Source organism: Dama dama, chromosome 11 (genome assembly GCF_033118175.1).
Source record: "Dama dama isolate Ldn47 chromosome 11, ASM3311817v1, whole genome shotgun sequence".
Lineage (NCBI taxonomy): Eukaryota > Metazoa > Chordata > Mammalia > Artiodactyla > Cervidae > Dama > Dama dama.
Window position 1 is genome coordinate 83,761,124 of NC_083691.1, and position 18,873 is coordinate 83,779,996.

The window sequence follows — 18,873 nt, forward strand, 5'->3', positions numbered from 1 at the left end:
CTCTTAAAAGATCATCAGATTCTACATGTCTTAGGGTCTTATGGTGGTTATTTCACCTTTTTGTAAGGTGAGCGTAACACATTATATTGTCAAACATATTTTATTTTTAAAATGTCCACCAAAAGGTTTATATTTTATATTGAAAAGATCAGATATGCCATTTTAAATGTTTGGTTTTATTCCCCTAAAAGCCATTGCATAGATTTATCAAAAGATACCCTCAAACTTCAGACTATAGAGAGAAGCTTTAGAACAATTACTATAAAGGGAATGAGGGGTATAAGTAACTTTAGAACAAATGTAATCATAATTAATCTCAGCAGCTATTAAATTATCCTGACAAAAGTCTAAGCACGTTTCCCATTTTGAGGAGTAAGGTGTAATCAGATTAATAGTTACTATTAACCACTTCAGAGGGCTGAGGCAGTTTTTTTTTAATTTTGGAAGAGTTACTTCCTTCATGAGAGAGACTAAATCTGAAAAAGTATCTTTGACGTTGCTAACCTAAAGTATTACAAATGGAACTTATTGTATAGCTAATATTTGAAATGGCAACCCACTCTCTTGCCTGGAGAATCCCAGGGACAGGGGAGCCTGGTGGGCTGCCGTCTATGGGGTCGTATAGAATCAGACAAGACTGAAGCGACTTAGCAGTAGCAGCAGCAGGGGGTAGGGGTTGTCAATTACGTAACTAGGGTGCCAAGCAGAAAAAACAAGTTAACAGTGTTTTGTTTCTTTTACTGTTCATAATCTTCATTTCTCCCCCCTCAGGACTATCAGACTTGGCTCGACCTTAGAGAATTTGAAACTCGCATTGGTGAACGTTACATTACACATGAAAGTGACGATGCCCGCTGGGAAATACATGCATACACACACAACCTTGTATACCCAAAGCACTTCATTATGGCTCCCAATCCAGATGACATGGAAGAAGATCCTTAGTTACCAATGAGCTAACTTCAATAAGGAAGCATTTCATGTTATGGACTGGCATTTTGCTGCATAACTGTTGTTCTCTGTATGCTGTCATCTGAAAGGATGCAAAGATATGGAAAACATAAGGAATCAGTGACACCAATACTGTAGTTCATACTGAGGAGGTACAAGAGGGTAAACTGAGTCATAAAAACACATAATGGAATCCAAGACGAAGCTTTTCATAAACTTCTACAACATAAGCAATGACTGGTTTTTGTATTTTTTCCTTACCATTCATTTTAGTACAATAGTGGCACTTAATTTATCTTCCCTTTCCTGTTCTTACATTATTTTTTTTTTAAAGGAGAAAAAAGGCAAGCTAGAGTCCAGTTATTGCATAGCTTGATCAAATCATATAAGAGTTAAACAGTTTATAACTAAACAGATTTGCATTTATGAGATAACTGAGAGGCTACCAACATGCCATTTCCTATATTCTTTAAAAATGTGTCTAACTGACCACAGAGGCACTGAGGGGTTTTTCCTAGATGCCTAGAAAGGGAGTGATGAACGTGTTTACCCTTCTCTTTTAGGTCAGTTAAACTTCAACAATAGTATCACTCTCACTTCTTTGGGGTTGAAATTCTGAATATGCTCTTTAGAACATGAAAAGTTGTCACCTTTTGTTTGTATGTCTCAACAGCCCCTAAGATTGTTTAGGACAACTGATACACAAAACCAGCGGTAGGGACTGCTGGTCTAAGTGCTGAGTTGTTACATACATCTTCCTATAGTTCAACTCTGCTGCTAAATATTCACATTCCCATTGATGCTGTTGTGATGCCACAATTAGATTCCAACATTTAATGGGTATAGATCTGAACTCTAATCACACAATTTCTCTTTACATGGGACTGTATAATTTAAGGAATAAAATTAAATACACGCCAAAAGTAGGGACAATGCAGGGTCAGTTAATGCTACAGGAAAGAATAACAATATTCTTTTTTTCTTCCCTTAGCTTATTGGAAGGCTTTACAGATATCTGGAATGTTTTTAAATCAATTATTTTAAGCAGTTTAGGGGAGTGGGTAGGGTGGAGCATGAAACAATTTATAAAGAGTAGGGCTGTATTATCAGCTGAGCAAATGAAAGAATGAAATAAGTATTTTTAAAAACACTGCAGCTCCAGCAGCCAACTAGAGACAGTTTTTGTACCCTAACATCATATTTAAGAGGTTAGACTTTTTCATAGCTTTTAAAAGTTACTAATAAAAAAAAAAGTTACTAATAGTTTCCCCCCCCCAAAAGTTAAAGATCTAGGTCCACTTATAAAAAATCTAGGGGCTTTGTGTTTCTTGATTCCTAAATAATCACTGTAAATGTTTTTTCCCCTCCAAAAAGAAAAAAAGATGTGAAGCCCAAAAATCTGGCTCTGCTCTTTAACTATGTTGACCTCGGCAGGTAACAACCTGACTGGGCTTTGAGCTCCTCAATCTGTAAGATAAAGATTATAATTCTTGCCTCTGTCTTCCTCGATGTTGTTGTGAAGATCAGATATTTATAAGCTAAAAGTTATAAAAGTGTTAAGTAACATTGCCCATGGAATTTGAGATAGCAGAAGAAAAGAATGTTCTTGTGAACAGAATGAGAGGGCCTTCAGAGATCCCTGAAGCTACTCCCTTGTGTCGGGCTAAAAATACCCCTGAGAGAATGAAAGCAAACACCAGTGCTCCTCTGTTCTGAGCTCTTTACATGTTTTTCCCTCACAGTAGACATGGGTAAGTCATTACAAACTTTGTCTCACAGATAAGGACAGTGAGGCAGAGGAAAATTAACTAGCTGCCTAAGGTCACACAGTTAGGATGTGGGTTTGAATCCAGGCAGTGTGTCTTCAGAGTCGTCCTTACTGCTAACCTTTCTGCTATACTGCCTACCGTTAGATATTCCCAGAAGACACTCCAGTGTCTCTCAGTATTTCATTCTCATACAGGAATTTCACTCTCATACAGGAATTTTAAAAACTAAAAGCAAATTAATTATGCAGAACCTTTGGGAAATGTATTTTCCCTGTGATGGGGGTAACTTCCCCTAATTTCTCTAAGTCTGTTTATACAATCAGTGTGCTCAAATGAAGTAATTTCTGAGTTACTACGCACCCTATTGTGGTTTTACTGCATAAGATGAAAATTAACTGGAATGCTGTTTGCTATACTTACATAATAAAACTTTACAAGCCATAAAATTTATTGCACTCTTTGTTTTTGTTATTGAGAAGTTTTCTTAGAAAAAATTGTAAAGGCACTGTCAGATAATTTGGAATTGAGTAATTTTCTCCAGTTACTGTATAACCTACATAACCTTTTTTGTCTTGAAGTCATCATGTTTGTATAAGAAATAATTGTTAGAAACATTTGATAATGTATACAAAGTCTATAATGACACTGTTTAGTACATTTTTAATTATATCCCACTTTTTGTAAATATCCTCAAAGAAGTTTGATAATAAAATTTATTTCCATATCACTGTACTTTTCCATGTGAAAACCTGAGCTAGTAGAGGATGTATCCAAAGAAAATTGTATTTGGTTGTGTTATTTTCCCAGGCTTTGGTAAGAGAACTGTTTTGGAAATAGTATTTGTAAATGAAACTAATGCTATATTTAAGAACACAGATTTTTTTTTATCTGACTAAAATAAAAAACAACTCATTATTACAATTTCATACAAAATTTGAGGTAATTACCTCGAGGTCTCATTTCTTGAAAGTTTGGAATAATTAAAAGTTTTTCAGAAACTGCCATCAAATATTCAACTATTGCAACTGCCAAAGACTTAAGTAAGTTAATTTACTTTTTTCTAGGTTTTAAGAAGCACTGGCTAACTCTTTCCCCTTAATCATGAAAACTATTAAATAACTGGGAAGAGCCAACTATGGACATTTTCATTCAACACTCTGCCAGTGAACTTCCAGTATAGTTAAGCTATAAATTGAAGACATATAGCTAACATTCTTTTCTTTTAACCTCTCAAATTTGTGTGGCTATTAATATAATTCTTCAGAAAGTCCACGTCTGCTATTAATAAAAAGTTCTGCGAACCAAAAGAATGGGAACTTACAGAAATAAATCTTGACAGTTATCTGAAAATGAGAGAATTAACTTAATTTTAGAAAATTATTCCTCCTAAGTAATCTGCATTTACTCTCATTCATATTTTAAGTACATGTCAGGTTGACTGGTTTTACTGTGACTTTTAAAATTTTTTAATCTCATTTTGTTTTTAATTATAAATTCACTGAAGCATACTGTAAAAAATTCAAATACAAAAAAGGAGGACAAATTAAAAAAGAAAGTCTCTTCTCACCCCTCAAACCAGACTGGCAAATTTCACAGTGATTATTGGGAGCTCATAGCAAATATAAGGCCTACCTCAAGAAAAAAGAAAAATTTCAAGTAAACAACCTAATCTAACATCTAAAGGAATTAGAAAAAGAACAAGGCCCAAACTTAGCATATGGAAGGGAATAAGAGAGGAAATATAAAGTCCAGAAAACAATAGAAAACATCAATGAACCAAGCACTTGTTTTTTGAAGATAAAATTGATAGGTCTTTAGCCAGGCTCATTGAGAAGACAGGACCCAAACAGAATAAATGAAAGAGGAGAAATAATACTAGAGATACCAAAAAAAAATAAGAGAATACCATGAATAGTTACATGCCAACAAATCAGACAACCTAGAAGAAATGCACAAATTTTTAGAAACTTACCCCACCAAGACTGAATCAAGACAATCTGAACAGACCAATCATTGGTGGTGAAATTGAACTTGCAATTAATAAAAAGTCCAGCAAACCAAAACTCCAGACTTCACAGAGGAATTCTAAACATATAAAGAAAAGCTAATACCTATTCTCAAACTATTTCAGTAACTGAGGAGAATGGAACACTTCCAGATTGATTCTACAAGGCCACCATTTCCCTTGTACCAAAACCAGATAAAGACTACAAAAGAAAATTACAAGCCAGTATCTCTGATGAATAAAGACACAAAAATCTGCATAAAGCAGCAAACTGAATCTAACAATACACCAGGATCAAGTGGGATGTATTCAAGGAACACAAGGATAGTTCATTATCATTCAGTGTGATCAACATTAATAAAAGGATTAAAATCAACACGGTCATCTCAACAGACAGAAAAAAGTATTTTTAACAATATTCAATACTCATTCATGATAAAACAACAAAGCTGATACAGAAGGAACTTATCTCAACATAATAAAGGCCATTTAACATCATACTCGGACTTCCCTGGGCTTCGCTGGTGGCACAGACAGTAAAGAATCTGCCTGCAATGCAGGAGACCTGGGTTCGATCCCTGGGTTGGGAAGATTCCCTGGAGAAGGGAACAGGCAAACCCACTCCAGTATTCCTGCCTGGAGAATTCCATGGACAGAAGCCTGGAGGGATACAGTCCATGAGATCACAAAGTCAGACACAACTGAACAACTTTCACTTTTCTTTCACTTCAGGACTTCCCTGGTGGCGCAGTGGATAAGAATCTGCCTGCCAATGCAGGGGACATGGGTTTGATTCCTGGTCCAGAAGATTTCCACATGCCATGGAGCAACCAGTTCTATTTAATCAGCCCCCTGAGAATGGCCAGTTGTTTCCAGTTGTTGTTAAACCAACCAGTATTCATATTTACACTTTAAAACTATAACAACCAGTTTTATTAATTAGAGGATACTCAATAATTTGTTTCATTAAATTGAGAACACACATTTCCACCAAGAATCAAATACAATCTTAAAAGATCAACTTCCACTGGTACTGTGTGGTTTCCTTTTATTGGCTATGAAGAGATAAAATATTTTAATACTAATTTTACCTGTGATATATAAAACATGTTCCTTTTATTCTAGTTTCTTAGGCCAACTTGGGGGTGAAAAGTCCAAACTGAAATATCACCGCCAAGCAAGTTCACCAAACCCAGCTACAGGTGATGGAGAGGGTTTTGACTGACGTGCATTCGTCTGATGATTTCTACCATGAAGTCTCTGATGAGGTACCAAGGCAAGAAAGTTAAATCTTTCTCCCATCTTCATAGGATTCATTAACATATTATACCCCTGAAGTAACTGCTGCCTCAATGATGGCTCCTCTGTTTTATCTAAAAGAATCTGAAAAGAAAAAATGTCTTAGTAAAAATAACCAGAAGAAACAATTCCTAGGTATATGTAGTAATACAATGACTATTAGCTATTCAATAAAACAGCGCTTAAAAATGTGATTTTGAGCCTCTACCTCAGAATCATGGCCTGTTTATTAAAGACATAGGTTTCTGTGACCCAAAGCTATGGATTTGTATGCTTAACAAACATTCCCAGGTGGTTTGATCTACACTGAAGGGTAAAGATGTCTTTAAGACAGTTCTAAAATTCATACCCATACAGGCAGTTAAGTTTCCTTAACAAACATTAACACTATTTGGAAGTCTTAAATGTACCTCATACAGAAATGCATGAAACTTACCAATCTGCTCTACCCTCAAGTGGTCTGATTACACTGAACCCTACACTGCTGAGAACACCACGGCTGACTGTAAGAGCACCGAGCCCAAGTGAACGCACTATTTACAATATGTACTGAAATACTATGAAATTAAACTAGTTAGTAATAGTGAAATAAGATCAATCATTACCTTCAGCCGGACATCAATGCCCATATTTCTTAAAAACGTTTGTTGTTCTATTGGACCCAGGGAAGCTACTTTCCCCTGGGACATTCTACGCAAGTAACTGAAGTCCACGTCAGCTGTTAGGTCTGCTGTTCCCGGGGCAGTTAGGACATCATGAAGTCTGTGGCCACAAAACCCCTTGAACGTAATTTTTAAATGATGAGTTTTTGTACTTTTATGGTTATCATTATAAAGATTAAAGAAATGCTACCATGTAGTTCACTTTACATAACAACTGTTAAAAAGGAACATATGGCCTATCAAGGGTTTACAAACTCTTACAACATAGCACCCTTTCTTCAAACAAGATATTATGTGGAAAATCCACTATGAAGTACTATGCTACAGTGCCTGAACATGCTGCCTTTGACATCTGTTGAAAATTTTCACTGATGTTCATGGTGATGAAGAGATAATTCTCCAGATGAACTCAGGTTAACAGAACCTAGACGGTGTTTTACAAAGTGTATCCATCAGCTATATGCATCGTAATCACCCGAGAACACATGACTGGACTCTTCCCAGGCCTAGCAAATCAGAATCCTGGAGGTAAATCTAGAGAAACAGTGTTTAAAAAAAAAAACTCTCCTGGTTTTTCTCTAAAAAATAAAGTTAAACTTTTCTTTTACTGAAGGGAGGAGAAATTTTTAAGAACTTTTAAGAAAATCTTTCCACTTGAATTATTCAGATGTTTACTAGAATCTATGCAAACCTAGGTTCTGCAACTTAAGGAACAATGTAGACAATCTAGACCCTGTTCACAGGAAAGGTGGACAGTTAAATACTGGGTTAAGGGTAATTATAACAACATAGATTAATTATAAAATGTAATGCAGCAAAGACAGACACTGCAGAAACCAAAATAAGATAAATACCTTCAATAAACTTCAACCCTAACATATGACAACTAAGTAAACTGTACCAGTTAAATTCTGATAAATCATGTGACTGAATTATACATACTCTGAAAGTGTCTGTCTTCGTCCCGTCATGACCATAATCCGCGATCAGGGCAGCACCTCCAGTCAGTGAAATGCGTTCAGAAAGTTCCTGAATAACAACACCAGCCTCAGGACACACTTCCACATGATCCCTTGTTTCATCATTCTAGTAAGGGAATAGTTAAAATACATCATTCAAAAAACTTGTTTCCTTAGGGTTTTCCTACAATAAGCATTTCTAAGTTATAATAAAAACAAATTGCTTCTCAATATGAATATGTTGTCTACACTCAACTTTTCACATGACACCCTTTTTATTATATAGAACTCCTTGGTTCTCTGATGCCATCCACTCAGTTTACAAACACATTTTATTTTGATGCCTTTTATAAAAAGCCATAAGCCCTCCCAAACCTCCAGATGGCTAAGTACATTATCATTTTATTTATGGTGATTTTACTTCTATATCATAATTCATATAAATATATTCCACTGGGCTGAAACCATGGGAAAGGTATTTTTGTCTGCCTGGAACAGTGCCTGGCACATAAGGGATACTAAAAACTTGTGCTGGTAGAACAAATGAAATAAATCCAGTATAACAAAACAGATCCTATTAAGTATATCTGCCTTCTTTGGGGGCAAAAGGTACCCCACTGATACACCCTAAATCTAGTTAATACCAGCTTATAAACCACTGTCAATGTACCTGAAGCCCTTATTTCCCAAGATATTAAACTATTAAGGATCTTCAAGAAGTACATATTAGCTTAGAAAGTATATGAACAGTAAATAATATTACTTGCCAACTGGATTAGTATATATTAAATTTTACTAATTCCTGTTACTGAACAAAATTTTTTCTTCATTATGCAAATATACATTAACTTTTGCTCCCTCTATTAGAAAAGACCCTGAGGTGGCAGAGGATGAGATGGTTAGATGGCATCACCAACTCAATGGACATAAATCTGAGCAAACTCTGGGAAATGGTGAAAGACAGGGAAGCTTGGCGTGCTGCAGTTCATGGGGTCGCAAACAGTCAGACATGACTTAGTGACTAAACAACAGACACCTATTATAAGTGAGATACTGACTTGGCTTGAAGTCTGCCTATAATAGCACAGGTCTAAGAGGTATAGAGTCAGGCAGACTCAGCCTGTGAGTCTCAGCTCATCCACTGCTTACTAGAGACAAGTTACTTCGCCTTTCACAGTCTAGTTCCTCAGTACATATTCTAGGCTTACTGTGAGGATTAAATGAAATAAGAAACCACTAAGCCCCCAATGTGTGTTAGTCACTCAGTCGTGTCGGACTCTTTGTGACCCCACAGACTGGAGCCCACCAGGCTCCTCCGTCCCTGGAATTCTCCAGGCAAGAATACTGGAGTGGGTTGCCATTCCCTTCTCCAGGGGATCTTTCCCACCCAGGGATCAAACCCAGGTCTCCTACATTGCAGGCAGATTGTTTACCAACTGAGCCGCCAGGGAATCCCAACTTAGTTGCCTTTACCAACTAAGCCCCCAGTGCTATTTGATAAATTATGTGGTGAGACTACATAAACCATGGAACCAGTCACTTCAAGCACAAGCTGACAGGCCTCAGCGTTCCATGCTGGCATTCTTTACATCCTACACTGCTTGCTCTTCAGGACAACAGATTTCCATTCCCATTTGCTCCATCCAAATGAGAGGGAAAAGTCATCACCCCCTCTCTCCTAAGTGTACACTGTTCAAATGAAGAACTAAAAACAATCAACTCTCAGAGGGTTAGCTTCTGGAAGCTTTATGAATTTGATTCTCACTCAGGTAAAATTAGTAGCCAGAATATGAAAAAATAGAAATTTTCACAAAAACTTAGGCTGATATTTTAAATTTATGCTTTGCAAAGAAAACTTAATTCACAGGTTTATGTTTAAAAGCTTGCAAAATCAATAACTTCTGAAGCAGAAATCCTTAGTGATGGTCTAGAAAGTAGAAATCTTTTTTTTTCTCAGCTCAAAAAAGGGGAGGGGAGTGGGATAAAACAGGCAATCTAAAGCCCAAACGTGCCTGAGAAGTAAAGGATTTTTGAATCATTAAACCCAAACCTAAGATCCGTAGCCTCTTGAGATTATTCCTTGAGGACAACAGAGTGCAGCAATACATCCGCCATTTGGCAGACTAAAATCAGACTAGAATCATGTGCCATACTGTTGAAGCATGCCTTTTTTCTCTCTTTCACCCAAATTTAGATTTGAGAAAAAATGCATGCTCCAACAGTAGCCCAAAGAGAGTGATAATAAAACTGACCTAAGGATAGTTTTGAGAATTGAATGAGAAAATAGAGTAATACAAAGTATTTAATAAATACTGTTACTTTACTATACACTGTACAACACTGTTTTCACAGACACAGAACTTCCTGTCAAGTAGACAATATCGTCACCATTTGATAGAGAACTTCGGGAAACAGACAGATCTAGAACTTGCTGAGTAAGCACTTAAATTCTTATTACATGAAGCCCACACAGCCAAGGAATGACTTGAACCCATTCTGACAGATCCTATGCATTTCCACTATCCATAAAAAGCTCTTCTCATGTTACAAGGAACTCTAAAATAGGAACTCAGAAAATAAGACTGAAGATTGGGTTGGCAATAAAGTTATGAAAAAAAAAACATTCCTACTTGTATGAACGCTTCTGCTGGGGTGGCACATGGCGCCAAAACAAATCTCAGCTTATCAGAAACCTGTGGATCAATGTCAACAAGTACTTCTCGCCATCCGTGTGGTGTTTTCTAAACACAAATAACAAAAAAACAAATTTCTGCAAGTCTGTTCTCAAAACTGCCTTTATCACAATAGCAAATGTTCTCCTGTTATCATATGTAAGCTAGATAAATAACATTTACAGAACACTTTACCACTTGAAATTATTTAAAGGCATTACTTCATTTCCTTTGAATCATATGAGTAGACTGACAGATACAAACTATTAATGTTGTTCAGATAAGAAACAGAGGAGAAAGTAAGCAACATGCTAAGTGCCCCAAAACGGAAAACAGATTTAGGAGGACTAATCAGAAGCTTTGCCAACAAACTACTACATAATAATATTAATATATACTGTTAGCCCTAGAAATTGCCAGTATACATGCACTGCTACCAAATCTTAAATCTCCTCACAGAAAGAATGAAGAAAAATTTTAATTTTTAGAATTTAATAATATTTCCTAAAAAAATAATCCTTCATTGTACTATAGTCACCTACCATCTTATATTCCCATACATCTTTATCCCAGAAGAACTAAGAATTCTTAATAATTATCCTAAGAGAATTAAGAATCCTTAATATTTCACTTATGCTTTTCAATTATTTATATTCATCAAACTTCCAAATATAGCTTCAAACAGTAACAATTAAACACCATAAATGTTTATTCTTACAACAAAAGGCCCTTTGTTATTCAATTATAAATGTGACTTCTTTCCCATCAGTACCTGAAACTTATGCACAGGAAGAACATCGAAAAATTCATGTGCGAGATAAAAGCTGTACTCTATGCAAAAACAGAAGAGAAAAATTAACACTTCAGCATTTTCAAGGCAATAAACTGGTTCTTCTGGACATTAGCAAAAAGAAAATGCATAGTTCTTCACACTGGAAGTTGTGATGCTTGCGTAGTTACCACTTTCACAGAATCATCCACCTCTTCACAGGAAACCTACTGTGCAGAACCTTTACAGAAGCAACTATTACTATTCTCATTTTCCACACAGAGGACCCCAACTATCAGTTTAATCTTTAACTCATCACTAGGAGTGAAATAAATCAGAACTCAAATCTGTTAGCTAGAAGAGGATTGGAATTTCCTAAAATCAAATGAGATGGTGAAGGCCAGGAATGGCTGTGGCACCTTGGCCAGGGTCAGGCTACCAGTTTAGGTTTGACCTGGGACTCGTCAATATAATATTCTTGAGGAATACAGGGATTTCTCCACCACCCTTTACGAGTAAGGATAATCCAAAGACTACAATATTAAACTCCTCTATGGGACTTCCTGGTGGTCCAGTGGCTAAGACTCCATGCTCCCAATGCAGGGTGCCTGGGTCAATCCCTGGTTAGGGAACTAGATCCCATATGCTGTAACTATTAATAACAGATTCCACATGCTGCAACGAAGATGGAAGTTCCCACGAGCCACAACTAAGACCCAGTGTGGCCAAATAAATAAATAATTTTTAACAAAAAAAGTAAAGTCATCTCCTAACATTGCTTCCTTCAGCCCCACTGCCTTGGGCTGCTTCATCAACAGTACTATCTTAAGGGTAGGGAAAAACTGAAACATACAACAGAGATTCCTATTTTGGTTTTGTCTCGTTTTTGCAACACTGCATGAAATTCACTGTTCCTCAATGTTAGGTGATTTTATTTTCTAACACAATGCTCTTCTCCAGAAAAAAATGTCTGTTAATCTCTATAAGTAAGGGAATTGGCAGCACTAACTCAATCTGCTATATTGCAGAACAAGGTTGTGCTCACATATCACTGTGATAGCTATGATCAAAATTCTTTCATTAATCAACGTAAAATAATTACCTTTTGGAACATCTTGCAGATCTCGGTACCAGGAAACTGGAATTCCAGATTTAGTGACACCTTTCATATATACTGGGGATTCAGCATGTCGCTCTAATGGGACCTTCTCTTCAGTCAACGTTAATGCTTGAATCTCACTTAATTTCTGGCTCACCTCTACCAGATGTAGTGAAATGTCACAGTTTTTCAGCAAAGACCCAAGCTGACTAAATACCTAAATACAAAAAGAAGAAATTGGCAAAATACAGGCTGTTGAATAGATTTTAGGTTTTCTAGTCATTTATTTCAATAATTTGTCAGTATCACAGTAAAAGTAATAACTGGTTTCAGAGAAATTTCTTCTTCACACAGGTCACTCTCCAGCAGTCTATAAGAACCAAAACCTATTGGAGTTATTAAACATAGTCTATATAAGAAATGAACAGTCTACAGTACCATTTGCTTTCCTACTGATAAAAATTAGAATTATGACTAACAAATGAAAATAAAAGCTTTAGCATTCAATAAAAACAATGATTCAGATTAGGGAGTCTAAAAAAAGACCAAGGAAATAGAATTTATATAGCCTTGATTTTAACTTTGAAAAAATGGAGATTTATTACTTGTAAGACCTGGATATTGCATATCACACCTGGTGCCACATAGCATGTTCATGGACAGAGAATTAGGCTTGATTTTAAAAAGCTGCCCTGTCTACAAAACAATCTTACCCGAGGTGATCTGACTGTATCCACAAGAAATCAGATTTGAACAGCACTAATAACTTCACAGTTTAACTTTGAGATTCTTTCCATTTCAATTTTTCCTCAGCTAGACATACTTTTTATTTTTTGCCATTGTAAACATAAGGAGAAAAAAAACAAATATACTAATGTTTTATCAATATACATTAATGTAAAATATTCAATGCTAACTACATAAGTACATCAATTTTTTTCACTTGAATTTAATATTCACTGGTGATATGCATCCTACTTTTGAGATCTGTATATGCACGTACAGACTGATAAAGGACAAAACGACTTTTTCAAATTCAGTTTTGAGATGAAACTACATATGGAAAACTTCTTCCTAAGAGAAAAATGTGAGAGTTGGACTATAAAGAAAGCTGAGCGCTAAAGAATTGATGCTTTTGAACTGTGGTGTTAGAGAATACTCTAGAGTGTCCCTTGGACTGCAAGGAGATCCAACCAGTCCATCCTAAAGGAAATCAGTCCTGGGTGTTCATTGGAAGGACTGATGTTGAAGCTGAAACTCTAATACTTTGGCCACCTGATGGAAAGAGCTGACTCATTTGAAAAGACCCTGATGCTGGGAAGGATTGAGGGCAGGAGGAGAAGGGGACGACAGAGGATGACATGGCTGGATGGCATCACCGACTCAATGAACATGGGTTTGGGTGGACTCCAGGAGTTGGTGATGGACAGGGAGGCCTGGCGTGCCGCGGTTCATGGGGTTGCAAAGAGTCGGACACAACTGAGCGACTAAACTGAAGAGAAAAATCCTTCAGAAATTTGATCAAAAATAAAACATCTGTAATTATGCCTTTGGCTATCTTCTTTATACTCTTTGGCTATTTCAGAGTTCTTAGAACTTGAAATAGGGAAGCATCTTCAAGACATTTTTAAGACCTGTGGGTATAGTTTGGTGCACATAGTTTGGAGCAGAGTTTAAGGTACAGCAAATGGTTGTGAACATCTTGTATTGTAAGAGGGTAGCTATTGAAGATGCGTAGGCAGGAGAATTGATAAAGCCAAACATTTTCTTTCCAAAAAACAAACATAGCAGTTGGATTATAGGGAGGCAAGGATTAAGTATTTGGTATTAACACATACACACTACCATATATATAAAACAGACGAACAAGGACCAACAAGGACCATAAAACAGATGAACAACAAGGAACTATATTTAGTATCTTATAATAACCTATAATTAAACATAATCTGAAAATAAATATATATAATCACTTTGTTATAACCTGAAACACTGTAAATCAACTATACTTCAATAAAAGAAGTTCAAGAAAAAAAACCTGTGGGCTTAATTTTTAAGGTGCTTGAGACAAAATATTGTTTGAGAATTTTATTATTTTATATTCAAATGACTTTTTCAATTTAAAAAGATACAAAATTGAGCCCTGAAAACGTAAGTCAGTAGGTCTTTCCCCCCACCCCGAGCCATACAATATAATGATGATTCTTTATCAGAAAATTGTAAATTTTAAAAAAAACTTTAATTTCTAATTTCAAGCAGAAATTACATAACATCAGGAAATTTTAATTTCTTGAAATTGGTTTTTTTTTTATTTTGGGTCACACAATATAAGTAACTTTGGTGTTAACAGATAATGTCCAGTAGCTAGTCACAGGAGTTATACCAAATTATATTTATAAGCAGTATGTGAGAGTCCCCTTGCTCCTCATCCTCACCAAGTCTTTCTGGTTTTGAGTAGAATGGTTTCTCACTGTGATTTTAACTTTCATTTCCCTGACTACCAATGAGTCTGAGCATCTTTTTGTGTTTGTTGACCATATGGATTTCCTCTTCTATGACAGGCCTGTTTACATCTTTGGCTTGACTTTTCTGTTGAGTTCTCTGTCACTTTCTTATGGATTTAAAGGAGTTTTTTATGTATTCTGTCAGTTCTTTGTTAGTTGTATGTGTTGCAAATAACTCCTCCCACTTTGTGCTTTGTCTTGTAACTTTATGGTATCTTTGAAGAACAAAAAGGTCCTAGTTTTTTTAAAGAACAAAAAAGTTCTTAATTTTAACATAATGGAAATAACCTTTTTCTTTGTGGCTTCTGCTTTTTTACATCAATTTTAAAAACTCCCTACTCAAAAGATGAATACATTCTTTCATAATGTCTTCTAAATGTCTTATACTTTTTAACTCACATTCTCCCCAAGCCCCCACTTTTTAAGATTACAAACAGACAATAATAAGTAATGATTCATTATGTTACTTTGATATTATATTTTAGCTGAGAAATATGAGAGGAGGAAGTAAGGCTGAAAGCCAAGGAAATCAACAAAGTTTTCAAACTCAGTTAAAAGTAACAAGATTCTGGACTTTCTTGGTGGTCCAATGGTTAAGAATCCACCTGCCAATGAAGGGGACATAGGTTCGACCCCCGGTCCAGGAAGATTCCACATGCTGTGGGGCAACTTAGCCCCTGAGCCACAACTACTCAGCCTGCACTCCAGAGCCTGCGCTCCGCAAAATACTGAAGCCCATGCACCCTAGAGCTTGTGCTCTGCAACAAGAGAAGCCACTGCAATGAGAAGGCCTCACACCACAACTAGACAGTAGCCCCCATTTGCCATAACTAGAGAAAGCCCACGCAGCAGTGAATACTCAGTACATGAAAAATAAATAAAACTAAATTTTAAAAACTGATAATAAGATTCAGGTACATGAGACTTTATTACTTACCCTCAAAATATCTCCCAAGAGGGTTCCCTTGCCTGGGCCTAGTTCCACCAGTTGGAAAGCTGCATTTTTTCCAGCGGCTATCCATTCACTGATGAACCATATCCCTAGGAGCTGTGACAAGGAAAGAACTACATCTGAGCATTATAAAGCATAAAAGGATACCAGGATATAAAACTATGTAAACAGACTTTATACCAGAAAACAAAATGTTTGCAAACAACTACACATGTTATTCAACAAGTTCATATATGTATACACACATAGCAACTTCACAGTACAACACACATCACTTATGATGCTTAGTCTCAGAAGAAAACACCTAGTTAAAAGGCAGCCTCCATTATAAAAGGTCTCATGACACATACTGAAAGGTACCAGTATTTGAAAGCGAACAGACATATGAAATATGATTAAGCCATTTCTTCATATTCATGTAATTTCAATAATTACATGGCTTTAAGTGATAGTTAAAATTTTTTAATGCCTAGATTCTTCTTCCTTTTGTGTACTAGTTCTTATTTCTAAATTGATCAAAGATTATATAAGGAAATAAACGAACTAGAATTCCTGAAAAGAATTCAAAGTTTCTTAAAGGGAGACTTCTACTATAAATACAGCTAAATAAGAAATAGGGGCTTTAGCGCACATCTTGATTCCACTGATTCCTCATTGTTTTTTTAAATCTTTTCTCTCTTCCTTCTTGCGTACTCCCAGCCTCCTTTTACACCTCACCTGTTGTCTCTCTCCAGCCTTCCATTCTCAGTTTTTATCTGGTTCTCCTCTTTTCCAGTGCCTCACCTTCTATCTCTTTTCTTTCTCTTTCCTTTTGTTCCTCATATCTCTACATTTCCTTTTCTACATGAAGTATAAACCTTTTAAATGTCCTCTACTTACCTCTATTATTCTCTATTCTTTCCATATATAAACCACTAAAAAGTTAAAACTTCATGAATCACAAAAAAACAAAACTTATAAAACACTACTGTAGAATACTACTACTTGATTTTCTCTCAAATGTTTGTAATAATTAGTTTCTTCTATAGTTTACATTGAATATTACCTCCCCAAACATCTGACTTATTTCAGGTGAAGTAATGAAATCTCCTTCTTCTCCTAGCATGTCACGGTTCATGTAATAGCCCTACATAAGAAGAAAAAAATGGGAGAAAACATATTAATTTTCAAATAAGCTTTTTAAAACACCCCTCCAAAATCTTGTATAATGTATACAACTAGAAAAACAAGTATTTCATGAGAAAGTTCTCTCTTATAAATAAGCAAAATAAATAGCGTCTTTACCTAGATTTTACAAAGTAACAATCATTTTGCAGAACTGGTAGAAAAACATAACTAAGGAACTTCCACAACCCCTATTCCTACCACACTATTTGCTTTCAATCCTCATCAATCTGGGTTTTGTCTTTTTCACCCTCAGAAGTAGTTAAAACAATCCACAATGATCTTGGGCAATTATGTGCTTCCTTGTTTATGGTTCAATTTTCTCACCAGAACATAAGTGCAGGGGTCCACTGTCCACTGCAGTATTTCCAGAGGTTGAAACAGTGAGCGGCATAGTTGGCGCCTCAACAAATGGATAAATGAAGTGATCTCAACTCTAACCCAGGTAAATGTGTTTTAAAGTTTCTCCTTACCTGAACTTTTGGTACACTGTAGCACTGCATACAGGCATTAAAGGATCCTTTCTTTTACTAAACCTCTGGACCCTGAGTCATTCCACTATATCCAAAAGCAAAAGGCCAAACGAACCCCAGGATTCCACAGATCTCATAATTCAACCCAACAAAAAGTGAAACACTGTAAAATCAAACAACCACAGGCTTTCACCAAGTGGCTTTGTACAGTAGAAAGGAAATGAAAGTCAGAAAGCTGTGACAATGCCTAATGCTATAACGTAAAGGGCCAGACCTCCCAATCTCAATGGAATATGTTTCCAATGCCTGCTGATGCCTTCGCAACACGTCTTTCCAAGAACCAAATTCATATTTCCTGTTGCCTACAGGACATGCCACCTGAGTCCCACAAACACTTCAAATTCATCCACTGAACTCAACTCTGTCCTACCACTTCCTCCTCCTGTATTCTCTTCTTCCTGAAAAGTAACTCCAACAACTACCATAAACCTAGGTAGGGAAGTCATCCTTCCTCCATCTCATAAAACCAATTGGTTACATTGTCTCCTTAACATCTTTGGAAGTGTCCTCTCTTTAATGCCACTGCCTGACTTGACCCAGCCCTGACCAACTGACAGATTTATTTATCTGTCCCAAGGTCTTCAATACTTTGGTCAGCTGATGCAAAGAACTGACTCATTGGAAAAGACCCTGATGCTGGGAAAGACTGAAGGCAGGAGGAGAACGGGACGACAGAGGATGAGATGGTTGGATGGCATCATCAACTCGATGGACATGAGCGTGAGCAAGCTCCAGGAGTTGATGATGGACAGGGAAACCTGGCGTGCTGCAGCCCATGAGGTCTCAAAGAGTCGGACACGACTGACTGACTGAACTGAACTAAAGGTCTTCAAGCCTGACTCTTGCCCTGGAAGGCTCCTGCCAGGGCTGTGGGCCCTCGGGCTCCTCTGCGCACATCCTCCTGGCTCACACCTGACAGCGTTGCTCGAGTGGGCCTGGTCCCCTGGTGCCCCGACCCATACCTTGGCTGGGTTTGTCAAGACCTCCTTCATGTACTCGGCCACAGTGATGGGACCAGTAGACTTGATTTTGTATATAAGATGCCTCAGCATGGGGGTCACAGAGTTGTTTTCTGCAGGCTCATTCCCAGAGCTGAAGTACTTTCCTCTCCAAAGATAAGGAAAGACTGCAAAAAAAAAAAAAAAAATTAAACGGAACTCATTAGAAATCTTGTTGACACAGCAGCCTGAGTGATTTCAAGGCGGCTTCGTCAACCTTTCACTTAGCCAAAGCCAGGAAAGCGGAGTCGGGCCGCAATCGGCCCAAGACCACACAGCCATTCCACGTCTAAGGCTGGACTCCAGTCTGCAGCCCAGAGCGCCCCAGAGTCCTCTCCACGGAGGAAGGCGCACCGGGCGGTTTCCAAGGCAACAAGGGTTTGAGCACCGCAATCTCTTACCTGCGCGCATTGCGCACAGCCGCCTAGCGCCGGCTGCCGCCAAGAAGTTCATGCCCAACTTCGCCTGCAGTGAAGCGCCGCCCGGAAATGGGGATTGCGTCTGTTTCCTGTGAGGGCCACACCCCCTACAGGAAGT

The 18,873-nt window shown here is 37.1% G+C and overlaps 2 protein-coding genes across 6 annotated transcripts in view; one reads left to right on the plus strand and one right to left on the minus strand.

Annotated features, from left to right (window-relative positions):
- Positions 1-3,653, plus strand: part of PRKD3 (protein kinase D3) — an 87,592-nt gene extending 83,939 nt beyond the window's left edge. For all 5 annotated transcript variants that reach the window (XM_061155590.1, XM_061155592.1, XM_061155594.1 and 2 more), the window contains one exon: positions 772-3,653. In XM_061155590.1, coding sequence (XP_061011573.1) covers positions 772-945 — 174 coding nt within the window. In that variant the 3' untranslated portion in view covers positions 946-3,653. The remainder of the gene's footprint in view (positions 1-771) is intronic.
- NDUFAF7 (NADH:ubiquinone oxidoreductase complex assembly factor 7) lies at positions 900-18,849 on the minus strand. The gene is made up of 11 exons (XM_061155597.1): positions 18,738-18,849; positions 18,301-18,464; positions 16,687-16,767; positions 15,627-15,737; positions 12,189-12,402; positions 11,090-11,148; positions 10,276-10,386; positions 7,629-7,772; positions 6,630-6,803; positions 5,817-6,108; positions 900-1,033 (listed from the first exon to the last, which is right to left on the minus strand). The coding sequence occupies exons 1-10, from the start codon at positions 18,787-18,789 to the stop codon at positions 5,893-5,895; spliced, it is 1,326 nt and encodes a 441-aa protein (XP_061011580.1). The 5' UTR covers positions 18,790-18,849; the 3' UTR covers positions 900-1,033; positions 5,817-5,892.
- Between the last annotated feature and the right edge of the window lie 24 nt (positions 18,850-18,873).

Coding starts and splice junctions, on each gene's coding strand:
- NDUFAF7 (XM_061155597.1), bottom strand. CDS start 18,789: ATGAACTTCTTGGCGGCAGCCGGCGCTAGGCGGCTGTGCGCAATGCGC. Junction 18,465..18,737: donor GCTGTGCGCAATGCGCGCAG/GTAAGAGATTGC, acceptor TTTTTTTTGCAG/TCTTTCCTTATCTTTGGAGA. Junction 12,403..15,626: donor TCTTGGGAGATATTTTGAGG/GTAAGTAATAAA, acceptor TTTTGTATTTAG/GTATTTAGTCAGCTTGGGTC.